This window comes from Myotis lucifugus, unplaced genomic scaffold (genome assembly GCF_000147115.1).
Source record: "Myotis lucifugus unplaced genomic scaffold, Myoluc2.0 scaffold_60, whole genome shotgun sequence".
Lineage (NCBI taxonomy): Eukaryota > Metazoa > Chordata > Mammalia > Chiroptera > Vespertilionidae > Myotis > Myotis lucifugus.
Window position 1 is genome coordinate 2,614,262 of NW_005871108.1, and position 22,970 is coordinate 2,637,231.

Below are 22,970 nucleotides of genomic sequence, written 5' to 3' on the forward strand. Positions count from 1 at the left end.
ATGTCCTAGGGCCCTCTTTTCTGCTCGGATAGGCTCCCCCTTAAGGAGGTCGTCAGGGAGCCGAGTATTTCCCAGGGCCGGCTGCAGATCACCTGCCCTTATCGCCGCTGGAGCACTTGGGATCCCCCCTACAGAATATCACTCGGGAGCCGACCTGGGCGCTCCGTCATCGCGAGGCCGTCGCTGCCGCTGCGTGCGTCTCTCCTGCTGCTGCTCCTGCCGCTCCCGGGGCTGCTCGCGGGCTCCTGGGACCCGGCCGGCTACCTGCTCTACTGCCCATGCATGGGTAAGGCCGCCCGAGCCCTCTGCTCACGGGGGAAACTGAGGCCCGAGAGGCGAAGCCACGCCTCCAAGCCTCTCCCCGGACCGGTCCGGGAGAGCGCCCAGCCGGGGGCACGAAGGGACCTCTGGGTCCCACCCCCTATTTGGCAGCAGATGAGAACACTGAGGCCAGGAGAGGTTGCATGTCTTGCGCAAGGTCTAAGCTCGCCTGGAGTCCAGTGAACGGAGTTCGTGGGCCAGGACCTGATGCCACTGGCTTCATCCACAAGGACTCTGGGCGATTCTTTCATTCATTCGACAAATATTTACCGGGCGCTTTCTCTGTGCCCAGCCCTGTGCTCTGCTCTAGGGATATGGCAGTGATAAGACAGACAACCCCATGGCCTTGTAGAGCTTCCATTTTAGTTGGGAAAGACAGTCAATAAAAGAGAAACATTTTTAAAAAATAAGTAATTACATATTACTTAGGGAAAATAATGTAGAGAAAGGTAAGGAAGAATCTCATGGCCAGCTGAGGGATGCAGTTTAAATGGGGTGGTGGGCCATCACGGTAAAAGTCATCCTTCCTAATCCTCCAGACCCCTCACCATGATCATTTGGACCTCTGCCCATCTTCATCACACCCTCTCCTTTCCCAGGTCCTCCAACTGCACACTCACCCTTCTCTATTCCTCACACACAGGCAGGTCTTGCAGCCTGTGCTGTTGCCTACACCTGGAACACCCTCCTCTTCACTTCTGCCAGGCCAACCCCTTCCCATCCTCAGATCACAGTTTAAATGACACCAGAAAGGACTTCACTGACCTCAGCCGAAATAATCTCCTTACTGTTCATCACCAAGTTTTTTTTCATTCCTTCTTGAAATTAAAGTTTATCATTGTATATTTATTTATACATCTCATGTCTCCCTACCTGGACTGTGAGTACCTTAAGGGCAGAGACCTTGCCCTTGCTGCTCACTCCTGTATTCTAGCACCTAGCAGAGAGCCTGGCACATTGTAGCTTCTCAATATTTGTGGGATGAATGAATGGATGCCATGCTAGGGATAACAACAACAACAAAAAAAGTCGGAGAGGGTCCTTGCCCCGAGGCATTCACAGGCTGAGGAAACAGCCACTATAAAGGTCAGAAAGTGGGAAAGGACCTTCTAGGACAGTGGTTCTCAACCTTCCTAATGCCATGTTGTGGGGACCCCCAACCATAAAGTTATTTTCGTTGCTACTTCATAACTGTAATTTTGCTACTGTTATGAATCGTAATGTAAATATCTGATATGCAGGATGTATTTTCATTGTTACAAATTGAACACAATTAAAGCATAGTGATTAATCACAAAAACAATATGTAATTATATATGTGTTTTCCGATGGTCTTAGGCAACCCTTGTGAAAGGGTCATTCGACCCCCAAAGGGGTCGCGACCCACAGGTTGAGAACCGCTGTTCTAGGATAAGTGAAGAATTGGTAACTCAAATCCAAGATGGGAAGCAGAGGAGGGGGCTGAGTAATGGCAGCGGGTAGGTGAAAGGATCCCAGTGAATGAAGCACTGGAGTTGCCCCTTCTTTCATAGGTGAGTAGAGATAGAGGTGGAAAGGCACTCTTGGAGGGAACAGCAAAAAACAGAGGCTTGGGTTGAGGATGTGTAGAGCAGAGTGTAGAGCATGTTTGGGAAACAGAAGGGAACTTGGAATGGCTGAGGCAGAAGGGACAGGGCCTGAAGGGCCTTGACTGTTAGGCATCTAGACTTTATCTCACACTCCCAGCTCCCCTGGCCTTCCCCAACCCTGGCTCTGCATCCTTTGTGAGCCCTGCATTCCCCATGCCCCCTGCCCCAGGCCTCACCTCTCACAATATACCATCCAGGGCGCTTCGGGAACCAGGCTGATCACTTCTTGGGCTCCCTGGCATTTGCAAAGCTATTGAACCGCACCCTGGCTGTACCCCCTTGGATTGAGTACCAACATCACAAGCCTCCATTTACCAATGTGAGTACCTCCCGCTGACCTTGGCCCTTGTCCCCCCTTTCCCAATCCCGTTCACCTCTGCTCGATCCCCAAGTCCTCTGGGCTTCACCTCTCACCCCTCTGTGTTTGCCCTTCCGCCACCCAGAGCTGTCTTCCCTGGAATAAAATAACTAATATTTATCCTGCACCTGCTGTCTGCCAGGTACTGTTCTGAGCACTGCATGAAGATTAGCTCTTTTCTCCTTCATCACATCCCTATGAGGAAACTGACTTACATTAGGTGAATTGCCCGAGGTGACACAAGTGAATAGTAGAGCTGGAATTCTCACATGTTTGATTCTAGAGCCTGTGACCTGAACCTAAAGCCCCATTCATTTCCAGACTTTGTTGATCCCACCCTTTGTGCATCCCATTAGTCAAAGATGATGGATGCTGTTATCAGTTTTGAAAGATAAACTGAAGCACAGGTTAGTTAAATAACGTGTCCAAAGCCACAAACCCAGACTCCCAGCACCACCTTTCATCCCATCAGGGGATCCCTGAGCTTAGGGATGCTCAGCATCCTCTAATTCCTTGCTTATTCTTTGTGTCTTCCACTTGTCCTGTGTCTGTCTTTGTTCACACTGTATCCCCAAGGGCCTGGCAGTAGTAACTGAATTAATATTTAATGAATTGACTTACAAGTTTTCAATAAACTTTAAAAATAATATTTAGTATGTATAAAACATTGTATTTCATTTTTATAATCTTTTCTTTGCATAGGATTTATTTTTTCCTTTGCAGGCCTGTAGTTAGAAAGGTTTTTTAACAAAGGTTAAAAGCCAGAGTACCTGAGATCATAACCTGGCGTGGCCACTTACTGGCTGTGTAGACTGGGCAGGGTACTTGATCTCTTTGTGTCTTGGCTTCCTCATCTTTAAAATAGGCTGGTAATAATGGTTGCTACCTCCTATTTCAGTTAGCGATTGTGCATGCCTTGAATGTTGTATGTCTCTCTCTTAGAATCAACTGAACTCAACAATATAAAGTGCTTAGAACACAAGAAGTCCTCAGTAACCAGGAGTCACTGATGTTCTGACTTTTTTTGCACCCACTGGTATAATTTAGACATTGCCCATTCATCCCCCTCTTTTTCTCACCTTGCCTTCTCAGCCGAGTCTTTCGGAGTCTTTACTTCTTGCTTTCTACAGGTTACTTACCCCGCCCCCGTTTGGCTCCCCTTACCTACTGGGACCGTTCTCACAGAGGTCCCAGGACCCCAGAATTGCCAAATCCCGTCTTCATCTCAACTGGCCTCCTGGTGGCACCTGGCCTTGTGAGCCTCTCTCCTTCCTGAACTTCCTTACTCCCCTGGCGTGCAAGACACAGCCTGTTCCTGCTTCAATCCTGACCTCTCAGCATTTTTCTCTTTGCACTGTATCGGGGGCTGCTCTATCTCTGCCCACTGTGTAAATATTGGTGAGTCTTCTCTTTCTGTTTTCTTATTGACTATGTGACCTCGGATGAGTTTACCTGGGTTTCTTCGTAAGTGACCTGGAGATGGTTGTATTCCTCCTCTTAGAATCAGATTGGCAAGTCCATGCAATGTAATGAGTACAGCACCTGCTGCTAAGTCAGCAGTCAATAAATATTAGTTGCTATTACTACTATTATTTGCTTTGCTATAAATTTCTGTTGACTCTTTTGGCTTTGACTATTCTCCACGTACCTCCCAAGTTTATCTGTGGCTCAGACTCTACTCTGACCATCGGCCTCTGTTTCTAACTCCTAGGCCTTTAGTTTACTTGAATGTTCCACCAATAGCTCAGATTTTCAAAGCCAGAACTTGGCATCTTTCCCCTTAAACTTGTGTTACCTCCTATATTCCAAGCCTTAATGTATGTCACCTTCATTCATCTGGATACCAAGCCAGGAATCTACAAGTTATCCTAAATGCCTCCCTTGGCTCTCTACTTCACTTTCTTTTACATCTTCTAGAATTTCCATGCCTCTACATCTTCACTTGGACTTATGTGTGATGCTCAGAAATATATGTTGAATGAATACTTGAACAAACAAAAGGACCATTGTAGTAGCTTCTTAACTCCCCCCTCTAATCTTACCATAGATACGTTCTCTCCTCCACCATCAGAGTGATCTTTCAAAAAGGCAAATATCATTTCTGCTTAAAATCCTCCAGCAAGACCTTGTTACTAATAGTTAGGGTTCCCAAAATCTGTTCTTTGGAATGCCAATGACTCATACAAGAAGTGTGCAGTGGTTAAATCACTTTGGGAAATTTTATTATCAATTTCCCATCTCCCCCAAATTGGGGATTCAGAATGCACACTAGCATATTAAAGGCCCTGAGAAGTCCTATAGAAAGGAAACCAGCTTAATGCAATATTTCCCAAGCATTTTTAACTCTGGTGTCTTCTTATTGCAGAATCTTTTATCCACCTAAACTAGTGGAACATGCTTGGGAACCCTGACCTATAGGATAAAGTCTAAATTTTATTCCTGGTGTTTTAAAAAATTCTTTCTAATCTAGAAAGAAACAGAGATTAATATCACCATCTGTGTATCCACCACTAGAAGTGATCATTAACAGTTTCTCATCTTTGCTACAGATACAGTTGTTAAAAGATACAATCTCTCTTGGCTCCTGAGGCTAATCCCAATCCCTCCCTCCACCCCTAAGGCAACCACTATCTTGGATTTAGTGTCTTTGGTGTGACTCTTCCAAGTTCTTTCCTATATTTGAGAGTCCTTGTAACCATCTCCTGGTGCAAAGTGCAAGAATTTCTTTAGGGCAAATACCTCGAGGTGGTGGAAGGAGCAATTTAAACTCTATTAGATGCTTCAGGATTACATTCCAAAGTGGTTGTTCCAAAATGTACACTTCTACTCCAGCCAAGTGCGGAAAATGCCCCTTCCCTCACATCTCTTCCAATAATTAGAGTTAAGCTTTTACATTTTTCCTAATCTCATGGGTGAGAAGTAATGCCTTACTTATCATTGTAATTTGCTTTTTCCTAATTACTAGTTGCGCATCTTTTGAGTGTATTGGCTATTTGGGTTTTCTTTGCTGTGAGTGTTCACTCCTATCCTCTGCCCATGTTTTCTCTTGCATCATTTCTCTTTTTTCTTAGAGATCAGTAGGCATTTTCTAACCCAAGGGAAATTACTCTTTGTTCTTTACAGATATCTTTATCCTGCCCTTCTGTTTCCCCCTTTTTCTATAGATCCATGTGTCCTTCGAGAAGTACTTCAAGCTGGCGCCCCTCAAGGCTTACCATCGGGTCATCAGCCTGGAGGAGTTCATGGAGAAGCTGGCCCCCACCCATTGGCCCCCTGAGAAGCGGGTAGCATACTGCTTTGAAGTGGCGGCCCAGAGAAGCCCTGATAAGAAGACATGCCCGATGAAGGTGAGTCCTGGGGACCTGGCATCGCTTTCTGCCTGATCGATGTTCTCTTGGCCCATGAGACGCTGCGTGATGGCTCTATGTTGGGGAAGGCACCAGAAGGGCATAAGATAGAAAGATGGAAATTTAAGTCATTTCTGGCATATGTCAGTAGTGTCACTTTGGGCAGCGGACTTTGCTTCCTCTGAGCTCTGAGCCTTTATTTCTACCTGTAAAACAAAGATGACAGTCCTTCCTCTGTCTCACTCATACAGTATCATGAGAGCCAGGGTGTAAGAGTGCTTGTAAACTGTAAAGTGCCACATCAGTAGTAACAACTAATGCTCACATAGCACTTACTATATGCTGTGCCATGCTAAGAGCTTTACACATATTAACCCACTTAATCTTCAAAGTGCTCCATGAGGAAAGTACTATTAACATCCCCATTTTATAGAGACGACACTGAGTGCTACAGAGAGAGTCAATATTTTGACCAAGGTCACGTAGTAAACAAGTGGTGGAGCCACGATTCAACCCTAGGTAATTTGACTCCATTTCCCACTCTCCTAAATTGTGTACTTTCCTGTCTTCAGCAGGTCAATGAGACGCTGTTATATGTTATCAGTACAAATTGTAAACTTCTGGCACCTTGGGAATAAAACAATCCTCAATATGCCTTTCAGTGCTTAACCTAAAGTCTGGGGAGGGTGGTTAGCGGAGCCTTGAAATGTGAGAAAGGAGATGGATTATAGTCCTAACACTGCCCTCACTTGCTGTATGAGTTTGGGCAAGTGTCTTATCCTGTCTGGGCCCCAGCTTCCATATTGAAAGTAGCAGCATTGGATTAGCTGATCTTAAAAGTCTCTTGAAGCTCTAATTCATGGTCCCATATCCACGGTCCATTTCCTCCCCAGACCCACATCAATGCTGCAGGGTCAGCGGATGTGGCATGTGAGCGGGAAAGACTCCTTCAGACACTGGTGAACCTCTCCTGCTGGAAACCAGGCTGAAGGTGGAACTGCCCTCCTCGGGCCCCAGGCCAGGAATTACAAACTGACATTCCTATGGGCCCTCCTGTGAGGGTGTTGCAGCTTGAGTAAAATCGCCCAGAGTTCCCCAGCCACAATTCCTTGGCCCCATCCCCAGTTGGCTTTCCTTCCCCCTCAGTAAGCCTTTGACCACTCTCTTTCTGCAGGAAGGAAACCCCTTTGGCCCATTTTGGGATCATTTTCATGTGAGTTTCAACAAGTCGGAGCTTTTCTCGGGCATTTCCTACAGCGCCTCCTACAAAGACCAGTGGATCCAGAGGTACTTGGAGGGGGCGGCATTGCTGGTTTTGGGGAGAGGTATGGAGCCCCTGGGCATTCAGCACCTTCCTGGCCCTCTCCCCCTCTACCACACCCTGATATATGGGACCAAAGGTGCAGCTGTTCTGTCTGCTGAACTTGGGATCCTGTGTGATCTGTTCCCATCTCAATGCCTGACACCGTGGAACGTTGACCTGCCACGAGGTTGGGCAAGAGTTTATCAGCCGATAAAGAATGTCATAAAAAGAATATTGTGCAGTCACATGAGTCTTGATTTCCTCCTGTAGGCGTGAGAATCACTCCCCTGTTACCTTCTTCTTAACAAGGTGAAAATTGGAAGCAGCTTCTAGAGAAGAACAGCTTTAGGTGCAGACTGAGGAGTGATGTCATCCTGATAATAATTGGATGTGCTTTATTAGTTGCCCTCCAGTAGGTCCTATTTTAAAAAATAGGTTAGCAGGGCATAGGCACAGGCCGTGAGGTATTTATAGAGCGTCTGTCATGTATGAGACATAGTACTCAAGGGCCAGAGGTGACATATAAAAAGGAGGAAGACCCAGCCTCAGCCTTCAGCTAGCTACTGTCTAGTTATAATGATAACTAACATAGTGTACTTGCCCTTGATGCTATGGTGTGGCAAGAAAGCGTGGGCTTAGAAGTCAGACTTGGGTGAGGAGCTATAAGAAGCTTATGAATTCATGCGTGGTCACAGCACTTGGCATTTAGTGAGCTAAGGGTAGACTGACGTAGAGAAACAAGCATAGGCTCAGGATAAGACGGGCCTGAGCTCCGACCCAGCCCTGCCTCTTTCTCAAGTGATTGAGCAAATCCCTGTAGCTGTCTCGCCTGCATTTCCTCCTTGATTAATGGAAGGAGCACGATGGTATTTGCCTCCTAGTGTATAGAGTGTATGGCACCTTGTAGAGGGCCAACCAGTGTTAGCTATTACAATTATTATTCACAAGTTTTATCTTATTTAAGCCTTTGAGAAATTTCATGAAGTGGTATTATGGTCAATTTTCATTTGACAGATGAGAAAGCTGAGCCCAGGGAGGTTAAATAACTTGCCCAAGGTAATGCAGCTGTTGAGTGGACATACAGTCTGTATGTAAGCCTTTAATAGGTAATAACTAATATTTATCTGGTGCCCACTATATGCCAGATACTGTTCTAAGTCTTCGAAGGTAATAATTCACTGAATCCTTCCACAAGCCTCTTGGGACAGGTGTTATTGTCATGTGTGCTTTGCAGGTAAGGAAATTGAAGAAGAGAGGAGTCAAGTCACTTGCCCACAATCACACAGCCTGAAGTGACAGTCTGGGATTTGAACGCAGGCAGCCTGACTCCAGAGCACCCCCATACTTAATCACCGTGGGGAAAACAGCTATGCCTTTAACAGCTGCCAATTCCTATTTGGAACTTACCTTCAGAGCTAGTTCCTGAGCTGCTCGGTTATGGCAAATTCTAACCCCCCTCATTGTTAATCCCAGGTAGTGCAGTCCCATTTAATCACCTCCTTGGTTCTCCCCATTCAGCTCTGAAGAACTTGGAGCTATTACCAGAAGGCAGACCTGCCCTGAATGCATAGAGATTTGCCCCTTATCACAAAATGCCAGGAAGAAAGAAAATATGACACCAGCTCTAAAAGCAGCTCCAGCAGCAGATTCCAGAAAGCCAGAAAAAGCACACAGTCCTGGTTGGAAAAGAAGGGACAGTGCAGCATGGATGCATCAGTCGAGGAATGTTGCTGAAACACCTTTATATTGCCCCACAGTCTTGTTGTAGTTCACTGAGTCGTAGGAATTGTGTGAGGGCTTGAGGAAGCCAGATTTTTAGGAAAAGAAGTCTAAGAGAGAAGATGAGGTCCCTGGAGGCAATTTGAGAGAGGGCCACCTGGGCAGCTGCCTTTCTTTATGCCTTCCTCCCACACATTTAAGAAGCGCCTCCTGAGTGTCAAGCACTGGTAGGGATGCTGGGCATTCAGGCAAGAATAAGGCAGTTAAGGCCCTTGCCCTGATGGAGGTGAGTCTAATGGGGGAGACAGTGAATACTTTTACATAAGATCGTTCCAAAAGACGTGGTGCTATGAAGGACAAACGGGATGTGTAATTGGCTGGGCTGAGACCTTGTCTTCATCAGCTCGGGTTGCTCTAACAAAATACCACAAACTGGGGGGCTTAACCAGCAGACATTTATTTCTCATAGTTCTGGAGGCTGGGAAGTCTGAGATCAGGGTGCCAATATGGTTGAGTTCTGGTGAGGACTTCGTGGCTTGCAGGCACTGCCTTCTTGCTGTCTCCAAACATGTTGGAGAGAGAGCAAGCTCTCTGTCTCTTATAAGAGCACAGATTCCATCATGAGGACTCCACCCTCGTGAGCTCATCCAAAACCTAACCATCTCCCAAAGGCTGGGGCAGTCAGCTGGCGTTGATACACTTGACCTCTCCATGTGGCTTGGACTCTGAGAGCATGGCATGGTGGCCGGGTTCTGCGAGGGTGCAACCCAGGAGTGAGTGTTCCAAGGGTCAATTCCACCAAAAGGTGGAAGCTGCCTGGCCAGAATGGCTGTTAGTTAAGTGTCATCCCAAGCACCAAAAGGTTGCCAGTTCGATTCCTGATCAAGGGCACATACCTGAATTGCCGGTTTGATTCCCCAGTCAGAGAGCCTACAGAAGGCAGCCAAATGATGTTTCTCACATTGATGTCGTTCCACCCCCACCCTCCTCCATCCTTCCTTTCCTCCCTTCCTGTCTCTAAAAATATCAATTAAAATTTTTTTAAATAAAATAAAGTGGACACTTGCTCACTGTAGAAAATTGTCCTTTGGGGGTAAGGATATGGGTTCCCTGGCTCATTGTGTGACTCAGCAGATTGTTTCCCTTCTCTGGCTGTAGTCCTCCATCTGTAAAATGAAGGGGTGAGCAAGGTCAGTGGTTTTTCAAACTATTCCTTGGAGTTCTTCAGAAGTGCCCTAGTTGCCATGGGAGCGGCAATGGGGGCCTAGTTGGAGGGGCTCAGTTCTTCCCCTGACCTCCTTCAACCAGTAACCCTCTTGTATATCACCCAAAAGTTTGGATGGCCACAGGTCTAGGTCTTTCAGGCTACATGTAACAAAATCCAAAATAATAGCAAGTTTAAAAGATAGTTCATTTTCTCGTTTTTTTAATTTACTGATTTGAGAGAGAGAAAACATCCATTTGTTGTTCCACTTATTTATGCATTCATTGGTTGACTCTTTTATACGCCCTGGCCCAGGATTGAACCCACAACCTTTGCATATCAGGACGACGCTCTAACCAACTGAACTTTCCAGCCAGGGCAAAGTTTATTACTTTCTTCGGTAAAAAAAGTACTGGGATAGTCTTGGCAAGTGTGGCTCAGTTGGTTGCGTGTCATCCCATGGCACCAGGAGGTTGCCAGTTTGATTCCTGGCCAGGACCCGTGCGAGGGTTGTAGGCCCAATCCCCCAGTGGGAAGCATGTGGGAGGCAGCTGATCAATGTTTCTCTTTCATCAGTGTTTCTCTCCCTCTTTCTCTAAAATCAAAAGAAACATTTTTTTTTTTTTTGAGTGCTGGGGTATGCAACCCTGGCTGGATGGCAGCTCCATTGTGTCATCAGGAATTAGGCTCCATTTCTCTACTCGGCCATCCCAGCACTGGCTTTTATCCTTAGTGTCACCTCTTGGGCTAAGATGACTAACAAAGCTTCAGCCATCACATCCTTGCCCTAGTAGCTGGAAGGACAAAAGGAGCAGAAGAAGGCCCCATCTTCACCTTGAGTACAACTTGCTTACAACTCACTGGCCAGTAGTCAGTCACATGGCCATACCTAGCTACAGGAAGTACTGTGAAGCGTCTTTGTTTTGGGCTGCCATGTGTCCAGGCACAGCTGGGTCCAAACTTTTGGGTAATATACAAGAGGGTTACTGGTTGAAGTTGGGTTCTGGAAGAAGTGGGTAAGAGGTATTTCTTCCCCACTATGTGGTTTCTGAGCTCTGCTGGTTCTGAATCTGAATACCCTGGTGTAGATTTAATTCCACAGACATTTTTCACATTTGCTGTTTGTTGTTGGAAGGCTATGTTCCATCATGCTGGACCATTCTTGTGGCATGACGATAACAGGTATTTGAGCAGGTAGCTCATCATTCTCTCCAGCCACACCCTCCCTGAGAGAAGATAAACAGGTGACATATAATTGTCAGGGCTGAGACCTGAAAAATGGGAAGGAGCCAGCCATGCTAATAACTGGAAGAAAAGGGCATTCTTCATAGCAGGGACATTGAGAGCAGGGCTCTGCCTTGTTCGTATCCCTGCATCCTCTGCACTCAGCATGGTGAACATCCACTGGTGCACACACACAGATGCACACGGGGCACATGAGTGGATGCTGTGCATAGAGAAACCCCAGCTTTTTGGGGCTTTCAGTAGAGTAGGCATGGTAGTGAAGAACCCCAGAGGTTCACTGCACCCAGCCAGCAGGAAAGCAAACCTCCTTTAGCCGGACAGTGGCCAGGCTAAGGGCCTGACTTGGGTGAACGGTCAGTGGGCAGATGGAGCTGGTGAAGCTCTTTCCAAGCAACACTCTCCTCCCTCACTGGGAGCAAATGAGCACATCAGTCTTGGTCTCTTGCTGCTTGTCAGGTCAGAGGTGACATCCCACTGGGACAGCTGGGAGCTGTTGAGGGGATGGAATTCACCAAGGGTCAGCAGCAGGGTCTTTCCAAGAGGGCAGGGAGGGTGCAGATCCTGATTTTATCCTCATGTTTCAGCTCTCTGGGAGGTCACAAACTTTTGCTTTCCTTTTGAAATCCTTTGAGGTGGCATCTGAAAGGAGATTAGCTGAGAGCCTGGCCCAGAGTAGGTGCTCAGTTCTTATTTACTTCTAACAATGTGATCTGGTCTTTCTGGTGAGATCCCTGAATCCTTCTCATTCATTCATTCATTCTGAAAATAGTTATTGTACCTACTGTGTGTTGAGGCCTGTGCTAGGGGCTAGGAATCAAAAGAATATGCCATAGCCCTAGCCAGTTTTCTCAATGGTTAGAGCATTGGGCCTTGGACTGAAGGGTCTCAGGTTTAATCCCTGGCCCAGGTTGGGGCATGTGTGGGAGGCAACCAATCAATGTGTCTCTCTCACATTGATGTTTCTCTCTGCCTTTCCCCCTCCCTTTCACTCTCTCTAAAAGTCAATGGAAAAAATATCCTCGGGTTAGAATTAACAACAACAACAACAAAATATGCCAAAAACTCAGCTTTTTTTAATTTTCATATTTTTAAATGATTTTTAGAGAGAGAGGAAGGGAAAGGAAGAAGGGAGAAAGATAGAAACATCGCTGAGGGAGAAACATCAATCGACTGCCTCCTGCATGTTCCCTACTGGGGATCGAGCCCACAATCCAGGCATATGCCCTGATTAGGAATGGAACCAGCGACCTCTTGGATCCAGCTCAACCACTAAGCCACGCTGGCTGGGCCAGACTCAGCTTTTGAGGTGCTCGTTGACCAGGGTGGGAGTGAGTTGTAGTAGTTAAGAGTATAGTTTCTAGAGCAGACTGCCTGCATTTAAATTCCAGCTGTGTGACCATGGGCATGCTATTTAACCTTTCTGTGCCTCAATTTTCTCATCTGTAAAATAAGAAGAACAATACTACTTACCTCACAGGGCTCATATGAGAATCAAATGAGTTAACATACACAAAGCAGTTGGAATATTGTCAGATAATAAGGCTTAATAAAGGATTTACATGTATGTATGGTCTCCCATTACAGTGGTTTGACTTAGGATTTTCTTACTTTATGATGGTGTGAAAGTGATATGCATAATAAATTACATGAGATATTCAATACTTATTTGACAAGACGAGTGTTATACAGCAGCCAGGCTGTCGATGAACACTTGTGTGTTACTTCCTCAGCACTGGCCCTGGACAAGAGTGTGTGGGAATCATGGTGAATAAGACTGCTGTGCCCCTGCCCTCATGGGCTGATGGGAGAGCAGGTAACGTGGTTGTTGAGCACATCAGTGTGCAGAAGGCATCAAAGGAGAAGAGGGAACAGGGAGCCCTCCTGAGGAGCTGAAGCTTGTGAGTGGCGACAAGTCTTGGAAGTTTGGCATTTGAGGTGTTTGGGTTGGGCATGAAGAAAGTGGCATGTTCGTTGCAGCACTGTTGTATGAGTGACAGATGGGAGCAACCTCCCTGTCCAGCAGGAGGGGACTGGATGGGTACCTCACAGTTTATTTGTGCAAAATAGGAAACTTCAAGAGAAGCTCACAGGATCACATGATCTACATGATCAATATGGCCAAATCTCTAAAACATAATGTTGAAGTTTGAAAAAGTTGAAATAGGTTACCTGCAATGTGGTGATATGATGATGATGATGATAGTCAGAATTTTCTTGCAACTTTCTATATGCCAAGCACTGTTCTAAGTGCTTGTATTAATCCATTTAATTTCTTGAACAGCCCTGTGAGGTAGCACCATTATCAGCTCTATTATCAGCTCTAACTTGGTTAAGTCACCTGCTCAAGTTAACAAGTGACATAGTCAGCATTCTAGAACAAGGCCGTCAGGTTCAACAGCTCATGCTTTTACCATTCCCTTCATAAAAAGCACACAATATAATACCTTTTTATTATACCTTTTTATATCATTATGCCTTTTTATATCATTAGTAAAAGTGTAATCATACATAAAACCACATTATCTTCTTGGAAGAATAAGAAGGGAAAGAGATGATAAAATAGAGCTTTTATTTAGTGTATGTATATTTTTAATCTGAAGCAAAGTATTAATACCTGCTAATTTGGGTTCTACGTATATGGATTATTTTCTGTATTTTCCTGTATTGTTTGAAATATTTTGTAATATTTTTTTTTAGAATATTTTGTAATTTTTAAGTGAAATTTTTGTTGAGGTAATTGTAGATTCATATGTAGTTATAAGAAATAATATAGAAGGATCCCATGTACCCTTTGTCCAGTTCCCTCCAAAGGTAACTTTTGGCAGAACTATATATAGTACAGTATTATAGTACAGTATTATAGGACATTGACACAATCCACCCATCTTACTCAGATTTCTCATTTTGTACTCACTTCTGTGTGTGTGTGTGCGCGCGTGCACGCCCGCGTGTGTGTATTTAGTTCTATTCAATTTTATCATGCGGGTAGGCTGATGTATCTACCACCACCATCAAGATATCAAACAGTTTTACATAAGATCATTGTGTGGCCAGTTTATAACAATACCTACCTACCTCCCTAAATATTCATAAACATATGCACACACACCATAGCCCCCGGCAACCACTAATCTAGTTTTATTTCTGTTCTTTTCCCTATTTTGTCATTTTTTAAATGTTATATAAATGGAGTCATACAGTATGTAATCTTTTGGGATTGGCTTTTTTCACACAGCATAATTCCCTTGAGATTCATCCCAGTTGCCTGAAACAATAGTTTGTTCCTTTTTATAGCTATAGTGTTCCATTGGTTGGATGCACCACAGTGTGTTTAAGCATTCAGTTACTGAACGACATCTGAGTTTCCAGTTTTGGGCTTTTATGAATAAAGCTGCTCTGAACATTCATCTGCTGGTTCCTGTGTGAACATAGGTTTTCATTTCTGGGTTGTATGGTAGTTGCATGTCTAGTTTTATGAGAAACTGCCAAACCATTTTCCAGAGTGCTGTGCCTGTGTCATAATTTTAAGAACAGGGTTTTGGCTAGTGAGGGAAGGCGTGACAAGTGGAAGGAGGAAGTCTGCAGACATCTGGCATTGGAAAGTTTATGGGACAGCAGAGTTCATTTGCTGGGATACGTCTGGGCTTAGTTACGAGGGGAACACAGGTTTGCTCCTCATCCATTCAGTCAGCAAATCTTATGTGTTCCAGATACTGCTCTGAGCACATGGAGGCATTACCTTCAGAAGCGTGAGTCCAGAAAAGATAGGTTGAAGTAATTACAAGGTGCATCGTGTACAGGGGGAGAAGAGCCTTTGAGGGAGGTCTGATGATGGACATCTGTAGAACTCTGATGCTTTCCATGAGGGCAAGGACCATGCCTGTCTTGTTCTCCCCTGGGCTCCAGCACATAGTAGGCAATCAGTAAATATGTGTGAAGTGTTGAGTGAATGAGCTTATTCAGAGTACATATTCCCTGTGAGTGTGGCCTGTGCATTGCCCTCTGGAAGCAGCTGCATAGCCCAATCCCGCCATGTGGGTAAAAGGGCAAGGCTCCGTCCAGACACCACACCCTGGAGTGAATTACCACAGCACAGATTGGAAGCCAGCATGATATACAAAAGATTGGAATGCTCTACTGGAAATTTTTAATTGTTAAACAAGCAAAGAAGGTTGTAAATTCCAGGCGGCGGGACAGTATTGCATTTTGTGCCTGTTGCCGCCGCCGCCACAGTTTCTTATCAGCCCGTTGGGGTTTCACAACCTCTCATGCTTCTTGCATGTTAAAGGCGCCTCTGAACAGAGTCTCTAGGACATGGTGTAACACCATCCTTTTTCCCATGGGGGTGATAGCCAGGCTCTCTGTGCATTCTGTCTGACTTCCCCTCATTGTGTCTTGGGTCTTAGATTTTCTCCAGAGGAACATCCAGTGCTGGCCCTGCCAGGGGCCCCAGCCCAGTTCCCCGTCCGGGAAGAGCATAGGCGACTGCAGAGGTACATGGTATGGTCAGACGAGATGGTGAAGACAGGAGAGGCCCTGATCCACACCCACCTCATCCAGCCCTATGTCGCTATTCACCTACGCATTGGCTCCGACTGGGTAACTTTCCCTTCCTCTCCTGGATGGGTTGGACATGTCCCTGAGCAGGGCCCATGACTTGGGGATTGAACACTGAACCCATTGCACCAAGTCCCAGCGAGACCGTAGAGTCCCCACATGAGAGTTCCCACTGTATCTCATGATCCTGCCATAGACACGTCAAACATGTGGCTCCAAAGAGCTTGCTTGCCAGCTTTTGTTCTAAGTTGCCATTTTTATCCTGGTTTTGCAGATGGATAAACTGAAGTATCAAGCTAGACTCTGGATCAGGCAGCAAGCCAGAGAGCTCAGACTCATACTCCAGTAGTCCTCTGTCCCAGCTCAGTGTTTAGTCAATAGCCTACTTGTTAAAAACAAGTTCTGGAGATTGGGTGGGGCTCCCAAGAAATGAAGATGTCATCCTCTGAATTTGGAGGCTGCTTAAATGTGCAGAAGCCTCATGAGATTATCCTCTGTGTGAAAATAACAGGAATAATATAGTCTCCTTAGTTTATGTAAGCAGATAAATATATGTATATGTGTTAGAAATACTCATTATTAAAGACCTGAAAAATATAGAAATAGGATCAAAATTCATTCAGAGTCAACTGAGAAGGTAATCACACATTTACCCACTAGACTCCCTTCCTGCCCCACTTCCACAAAAAAAAGCCAAACCCAGAATACGTTATGAGTAGTTTCAGCCAAACCTTCAAAAACAGATAGTTCTCATTTGTGCTTTCTTAGAACATAAAAAGATAGAAGATGCTATTTTTTATAAAGCTAGCGTAGCACTAATACCAAACTCAGATAAGGTCAACTCAGAAAAGTATATAGCCCATTCTCACTCATGAACATAGATGCACAGATCCTAAGTAAGAGATCAGCAAGTAAAATCCATACAAGTAAAATTTATCCTAGGAATGCAATTATATATTAACTATATTAACACCCAATGAAGAAAAATCATATAATCGTCTCAACAGAGGCCAAGAAAGCATTTGAGAAAAGTCAACACTCATTTATGATTTAAAAAAACTCTTAACCAAGCAGGAATAGAAGGGACCCACCTTAACTTGATAAAGGCTATCTCTCTGAAACCCACAGCAAACACGTACTTCATGGGAGCTATCAGAACTGTTCCCACTGAAGTCAGAAATCAGATAAGGCTGCCCATTATCACCACCCTGGTTCAGAATTCGACTGGAAGTCCCAGATAATGCAGTAAAACCAGTAAAAAAAAAAACCACAAAGAAAAACCAACTTTATAAAAAGCCAATATCCCACTCCCCAGAAACAACTGTTACTGTTTTGATGCATTTCCCTCTTCCCTCGATGCTTTAAAAAAAAAACAACACATAGTTGAGCCTGCCTTTTTCTACTTACCACCTTTGGCTTCTGGGGTTCCAGGCCAGTTGCTGTTTCTAACTCTGTCCCCCGACCCCACCCCGTAGAAGAATGCCTGTGCCATGCTGAAGGATGGGACTGCGGACTCCCACTTCATGGCCTCTCCACAGTGTGTGGGCTACAGCCGCAACTCAGCGACCCCTCTCACCATGACTATGTGCCTCCCAGACCTGAAGGAAATCAAGCGGGCCGTGGAGGTCTGGGTGTGGGCTCAAAGGGCCCGGTCTGTCTACATCGCCACGGATTCTGAGAGTTATGTGCCAGAGATCCAGCAGCTCCTCAAAGGGAAGGTATGCGTGGGCCCTGTGGGAGTGCAGCAGGAAGGGAATCTGGGAAAGCGCCGGGTGTTCCCACTGCTCCCCCTACATCCTTTGTGTCCTCCTGCCACCAGACTTTTGCTTGGACATCCAGGCCCCCTCCAATCCCTACCCTTTTTTCAAACCCCAGCTCATACACCTCTACAGATTCTCTCCAGTTTTCCCTTCACTCCTGCAGGTAATGTGTCCTGATCGGGAGTTGTCACAGAACTTTATTAAATCTTCTCTGAGTTGCTTTCTACACTGTGAGTCTAGTGTAGAAACATGCGTTATTTCTTCCCAGGGATTGTGGCTCCTTGAAGGCAGGATCCAAGACTGTCCTATTCCTTGGTGTCTAGCCAGGTGCTTTGACCTCCTCCAGGGCTGAGACCCCACCTTGCCATCACCAGTGTCTAGGACAGTGCCTAACACATAGTAGACAGTTGGTAAAGGTTTGCTGAATGAGGATGTAAATAATGGGCCCCAGTAGAGGTCCAGTGTAGCAGAGGAACCAAGAGCATGGCCTTGCCTTGGCCGGTGTGGTTCAATTGGTTGGCTGTCGTCTCATGCACCAAAAGGTTGCTGGATCGATTGCCAGTCAGGGCACATGCCCGGGTAGTGGGCTCAGTCCTTGGTTGGGGGCATGCAGGAGGCAGCTGAATGATGTTTCGCTCTCACATTGATGTTTCTCTGAAAATCTTTAAAAAAAATAAAGAGCATGGACTCTGGAGCCAGAGAACTTGGGTTCTCCTCACCGTGCAGCCTTACACAAGGCACTGCCTTTCTGTGCTTCTGTTTCCTTGTCTATAAATGGGGACTAAGGGTGGTACCTATCTCATCAGCGAAGATCAGATATAAAAAAATTAAAGCTGTCTGGTACCAATAAGTGCTCAGTGAAGTTAGCTGTCATTGGTAGAAATTGGGGGTTGATACGTAAAGACAAGGGTCTTTTGTGCTTAATTAGTGCTTAAAAGGCTGTGAATAGTAGATATTCAGTATATGAATAAGCAGTAGAATGTATGTGCTTGGTACTGTATGCATGAAGAGCTTGTATCAATAAAATGACTGAATTAATAGTAAGCATTCAATAAAACTACGCTAAATGAACGAAAGCCCTAAATGCTTGAGCAGATTTTAAAAGGCAATGAGTCCCCTCACTTGCTGTTTTATATATATATATATATATTTTTTTAAATTGATTTCAGAGAGGAAGGGAGAAGGAGAGAGAGATAGAAACATCAATGATGAGAGAGAATCATTGATTGGCTGCCTCTGCATGCCCCCTACTGGGGATCGAGTCCAAAACCCAGGCATATACCCTTGACCAGAATCGAACCCGGGCCAATGCTCTATCCATTGAGCCAAACCCCTAAGCTGCCCTCACTTTATAGCAATGAGTGCCTTCGCTCCCTTTCTCTCTTTTACCCCAGACACAGGCTTTTACGCAGACACAGAAGTGCTGAGTCAGCCGTGGCTGGTTTGGCTCAGTGGATAGAGTGTCGGCCTGTGGACCAAAGCATCTTGGGTTCGATTCCGGTTAAGGACACGTACCTTGTTTGCAGGCTCCTCCCCAGCCTGGGCCCTGGTCGGGGTGCATGCAAGAGGCAATGAGCCCATGTATTTCTCTCACATCCATGTTTCTCTCTTTCTTTCCCTCACCCACTGTCTCTAAAAATCAATGGGAAAAATATCCTCAGGTGAGGATTAACAACAACAAAAGTACTGAGTCAGTGCATTCTGGTCTCCCACCACCCACTTTATAGAAGAATATCAGAGCTGGGAGACCTCCGAGCACCTCTAACCCAACCCCTGTGCTTTATTGCTGAGGAAGCCAAAGTCCCAGGAAGGGATAGAATTTACCCAAGAGGTGCCAGAGCTAATTATGGGTGTGACACAGAGGGGATAAGTTTCAGGGCGTGGATGGAATTGTTCAGGGGTTTTTGGGCCATGATTAAACTCATATTATTTCTTTGCTAAAATCCAAATAGCAAGATGATGATTTTTGTTACATCAGAAATCTCTGTGTGACAGCAAAGCACTTTCCGCCCAGCTCTGCCCACACTGCCATCTCAGTACTAAGTTGAAGCATGTGGAGAGTCCCAGGGAGTTTTTTGTGAGTTTTTAGTTAATGTACTTGTTATGCCGTGAGCCTCTTGCCATTTTCTATTTCCTGTTTCTGCACCATTGTTCTTGCCCTTCCCTACTCCTCAGCCCCCTTCTCCATGGGCTCAGAGCCCCCCTTTCTTCTGGACTAAGTCTTGCTTCTCTGTTAAGCTTGGCCAGTGCTGAGCTGGAGATACTGATAAATAAGAGGTGATTCGACCCTCCAGGGCTCACAGTCTTGACTCAAGAAAAGAAACTTTGCAGAGAACTATAATACATGCCATGGGTAGGGGAGGGAGTCTCATTCATTCACTTGCCCAGTCAACAGATGCTTCTTGAGGAGGGCTCCAGCCAGCAGTGACAAGCAAACTGACACAGCCCAGCCCCCATCAGGTGCAGGAGACTGACATTAGTCAGAGAATCACTAAGGAGTGAAAACGGCAAACAGACATGCACTCCAAAGTAAACGAACATGGTTCTGTCAGAGGGCAGAACAGAGGACCCTTGCCTAGACTGGGGGGGTGAGGGAGGACTTCCCCAGGGAGGCAAGACTTGAGCTGCAGAGTGAAGGTTAAGTAGGAGTTAACCAAGCAAAGAGAAGCACCCCAAATGGGAGGAAGAGCATATGTAAAGGTCCTGAGGAAGGTGGGCGCCTGGATCGTAGTGGCTGGAGGTATGAGAGGAAGTGGAAACGGAGCCTAAACAAGGCTTTATTGGCCACAATCAAGATTTGCCATCTTGCCTGGCCGACATGGCTCAGTGGTTGAGCGCCAACCTATGAACTAGAAGGTCATGGTTTGATTCCCAGTGAGGGCACATGCCCGTGTTGCAGGCTCGATCCCCATGTGGGGTGTGCAGGAGGCAGCCAATCAATGATTCTCCCATCATTGATGTTTCTATCTCTCCCTCTCCCTTCCTCTCTGAAATCAATAAAAACATATTTTTAAAAAAGATTTGCCACCTTTACCTGAAGAACAATAGGGCACCATTTGAGGTGGAGATGATGGGGTTAGAGGTATCTAAAAAGATTTCCTCTGGCTGCACTGTGGTGAGCAGGCCAGGAGGAGAGGCAGTGAGGAGACCAGTGAAGAGGTAAGGGAGGTTGGTGGCTGGCCAGGAAGTGGTATTCCATCAAGAGAAGGGTTTACCTTTGGGGAATATCTTGGGAATAAATTGGATAAGATTTTAGGCTCAGAGGCATTGGGCAACAGAAGTGGATGGGTGGAGCACTCTTTGGTCAGATCACAGTTTGGTGAGGGAAGCCAAGCCTGTCAGTAGGGCTTCATGAGAAAGGTAGAACTTGAGCTGAGACTTGACAGTATGGTAGGGATTTCAATGGGCAGAGAAAAGGTGTCCCAGGCAGAGGAAACTAGCAAGGAGGTGAGTGTGAATGAGTGGTGTGTTTGGAGCTAAGGCTGGCAGTGGGAAAAGAGTGCTGGGGCTAGTATTCCATGTGGGGATAGGCCAGGGCAGCTGCTGGGCAACACTTCTCTTAGATGCCGGCCCTACCTCTTAATCCTCTCTGCACCTCCTGTTGTGTCTGTAACTCAGCACAGGGGAAGAACACTGGGAATGTGGCTGCAGGCCTTGGCTGAGCTGGCCACCTTGGCCTTCACCCTGGCTAAAATGCCCTGCCCTTCCTTCTACAGGTGAAGGTGGTGAGCCTGCAGCCTGAGGTGGCCCAGATCGACCTGTACATCCTTGGCCAAGCTGACCACTTTATAGGCAACTGTGTCTCCTCCTTCTCCGCGTTCGTGAAACGGGAACGAGACCTCATGGGGAGGACATCCTCTTTCTTTGGCATGGACTGGCCCCCACAGTTGCGGGACGAGTTCTGATCTAGGCTGGAGCACGTCACCAGCCTAGCTGGTCCCTCCAGCCAGGCCTGGCACCCAGAGCTGCTCCTAGGATTGATCCCCAAAGGAGCAGGCCAAAAAGAGAAGCAGCTGCCAAGGACAGAGAAAAGTACCAGGGACTTCCTGGGGCAGAAGATGGTCCATCTCCCAGGGTACAGGACTTCCAAGTTCCTAGGAGCCAGACCATCTTCCCTGCTCCTGTGCTTCTGGGAGTTTCTCACACCAGCCAAACAGTCCAACCACTGTCTTTTGGTCTGCTCTGCTCTTATTAGGGGCAGAAATAGAATATTGGGGACCAACTATAATTATAAGAAATACTAGAGGCCCAGTGCATGAATCCCTCAGCCTGGCCTGCTCCCTCTCGAAGGAGCAGGCAGCCGGGGAGGAGCCTGAGCCCGGGCTGGGCCCCCGAGCAGCTCCCGCTCATCCCAGCCCCGCTGCGCCTGGCTCTGGCACCCGTCAGACAGCTGAGTGGCGTTCCCACTGTGGAAGTGCACTGACCACCGGGGGCAGCTCCTGCGTTGAGTGTCTGCCCCCTGATGGTCAGTGCACATCATAGCAACTGGTCAAATAGTCATTTGGTCACTTAGGCTTTTATATACATAGATTAATCATGCTCTGTTAACTGTCATTGTTTTGTTATGATTAAAGAAAGTACATTCCCACCTGGCTGGGAGTTGCACACGGGACCTAGGAGCTCACCTGGAAATTCGTCCCATCCTCCACATCTGGGAGCTGTCTGTTATCATGGAAAGATTAACAACTTTGTTGCAGAAACCAGAGGTGCCAGCTCTTTACAAGCCCCCAGACTTTTGCAAAACTCCAGGCCTTTGCAAACCCCCAGCCCACATTACCTGTAAACTGCCCATTTTGCATACCTATTCTTATCCCTGTTGCCTACTTCCCCATGTAATCTTTGTCCTTCTACCCAATATAAGCAGCTGGTTTATGGGGGAGGGAGAGATAGAGAGCAGATTTTTGTGGATGACCTGCTGTTCTCTCATACTGCCAGCATTATTGGAATAAACGCTCATATATGATTCAACCCTGTCTCTACTTAATTGGCTCAAGTAGTGGCAGGCAGCCCAGACCAATTGATTGTCCGGTTTCACTCTGAGCAGCCTAGTTTTGCTACAAGGTCATGACTACCCTAGCATTCTCTCTCATTTTAAAAAAATCAATGAAGTTTATTTTTTTTAAAATATATTTTATTGATTTTTTACAGAGAGGAAGGGAGAGAGATAGAGTTAGAAACATCGATCAGCTGCCTCCTGCATGCCCCCTACTGGGGATGTGCCTGCAACCCAAGTACATGCCCTTGACCGGAATCAAACCCGGGACCCTTCAGTCCGCAGGCCGACGCTCTATCCACTGAGCCAAACCAGTTTCGGCTCAATGAAGTTTATTAATGTAAGCACCTAATTAACATAAGTGACCTTACTGAATGTAGATGGGGCCAGGGGTGAGGTGGGGGTGTTCACCACTTTTCCATATGACCCCCAGAATGGCCCTCAGACTCATCTCCACTGCTTCACCAGAGCCACTGTCGACCCCACTTCTTGACCCCTTTCCAGGGTTTGGGGTCTGAACACTGTCCTCCATTGT

General features: G+C 46.2%; 1 protein-coding gene across 1 annotated transcript in view; it reads left to right on the plus strand.

Annotated features, from left to right (window-relative positions):
- The window catches only part of POFUT1 (protein O-fucosyltransferase 1), a 23,307-nt gene extending 1,036 nt beyond the window's left edge, over positions 1–22,271 (plus strand). Inside the window, exons 2-8 of the mRNA XM_006089561.3 lie at positions 49–286; positions 2,147–2,268; positions 5,472–5,654; positions 6,829–6,941; positions 15,532–15,724; positions 17,158–17,400; positions 21,159–22,271. Of these exons, the coding sequence (XP_006089623.1) occupies positions 49–286; positions 2,147–2,268; positions 5,472–5,654; positions 6,829–6,941; positions 15,532–15,724; positions 17,158–17,400; positions 21,159–21,347 (1,281 nt within the window). The 3' untranslated portion in view covers positions 21,348–22,271. The remainder of the gene's footprint in view (positions 1–48; positions 287–2,146; positions 2,269–5,471; positions 5,655–6,828; positions 6,942–15,531; positions 15,725–17,157; positions 17,401–21,158) is intronic.
- Positions 22,272–22,970: the final 699 nt, after the last annotated feature.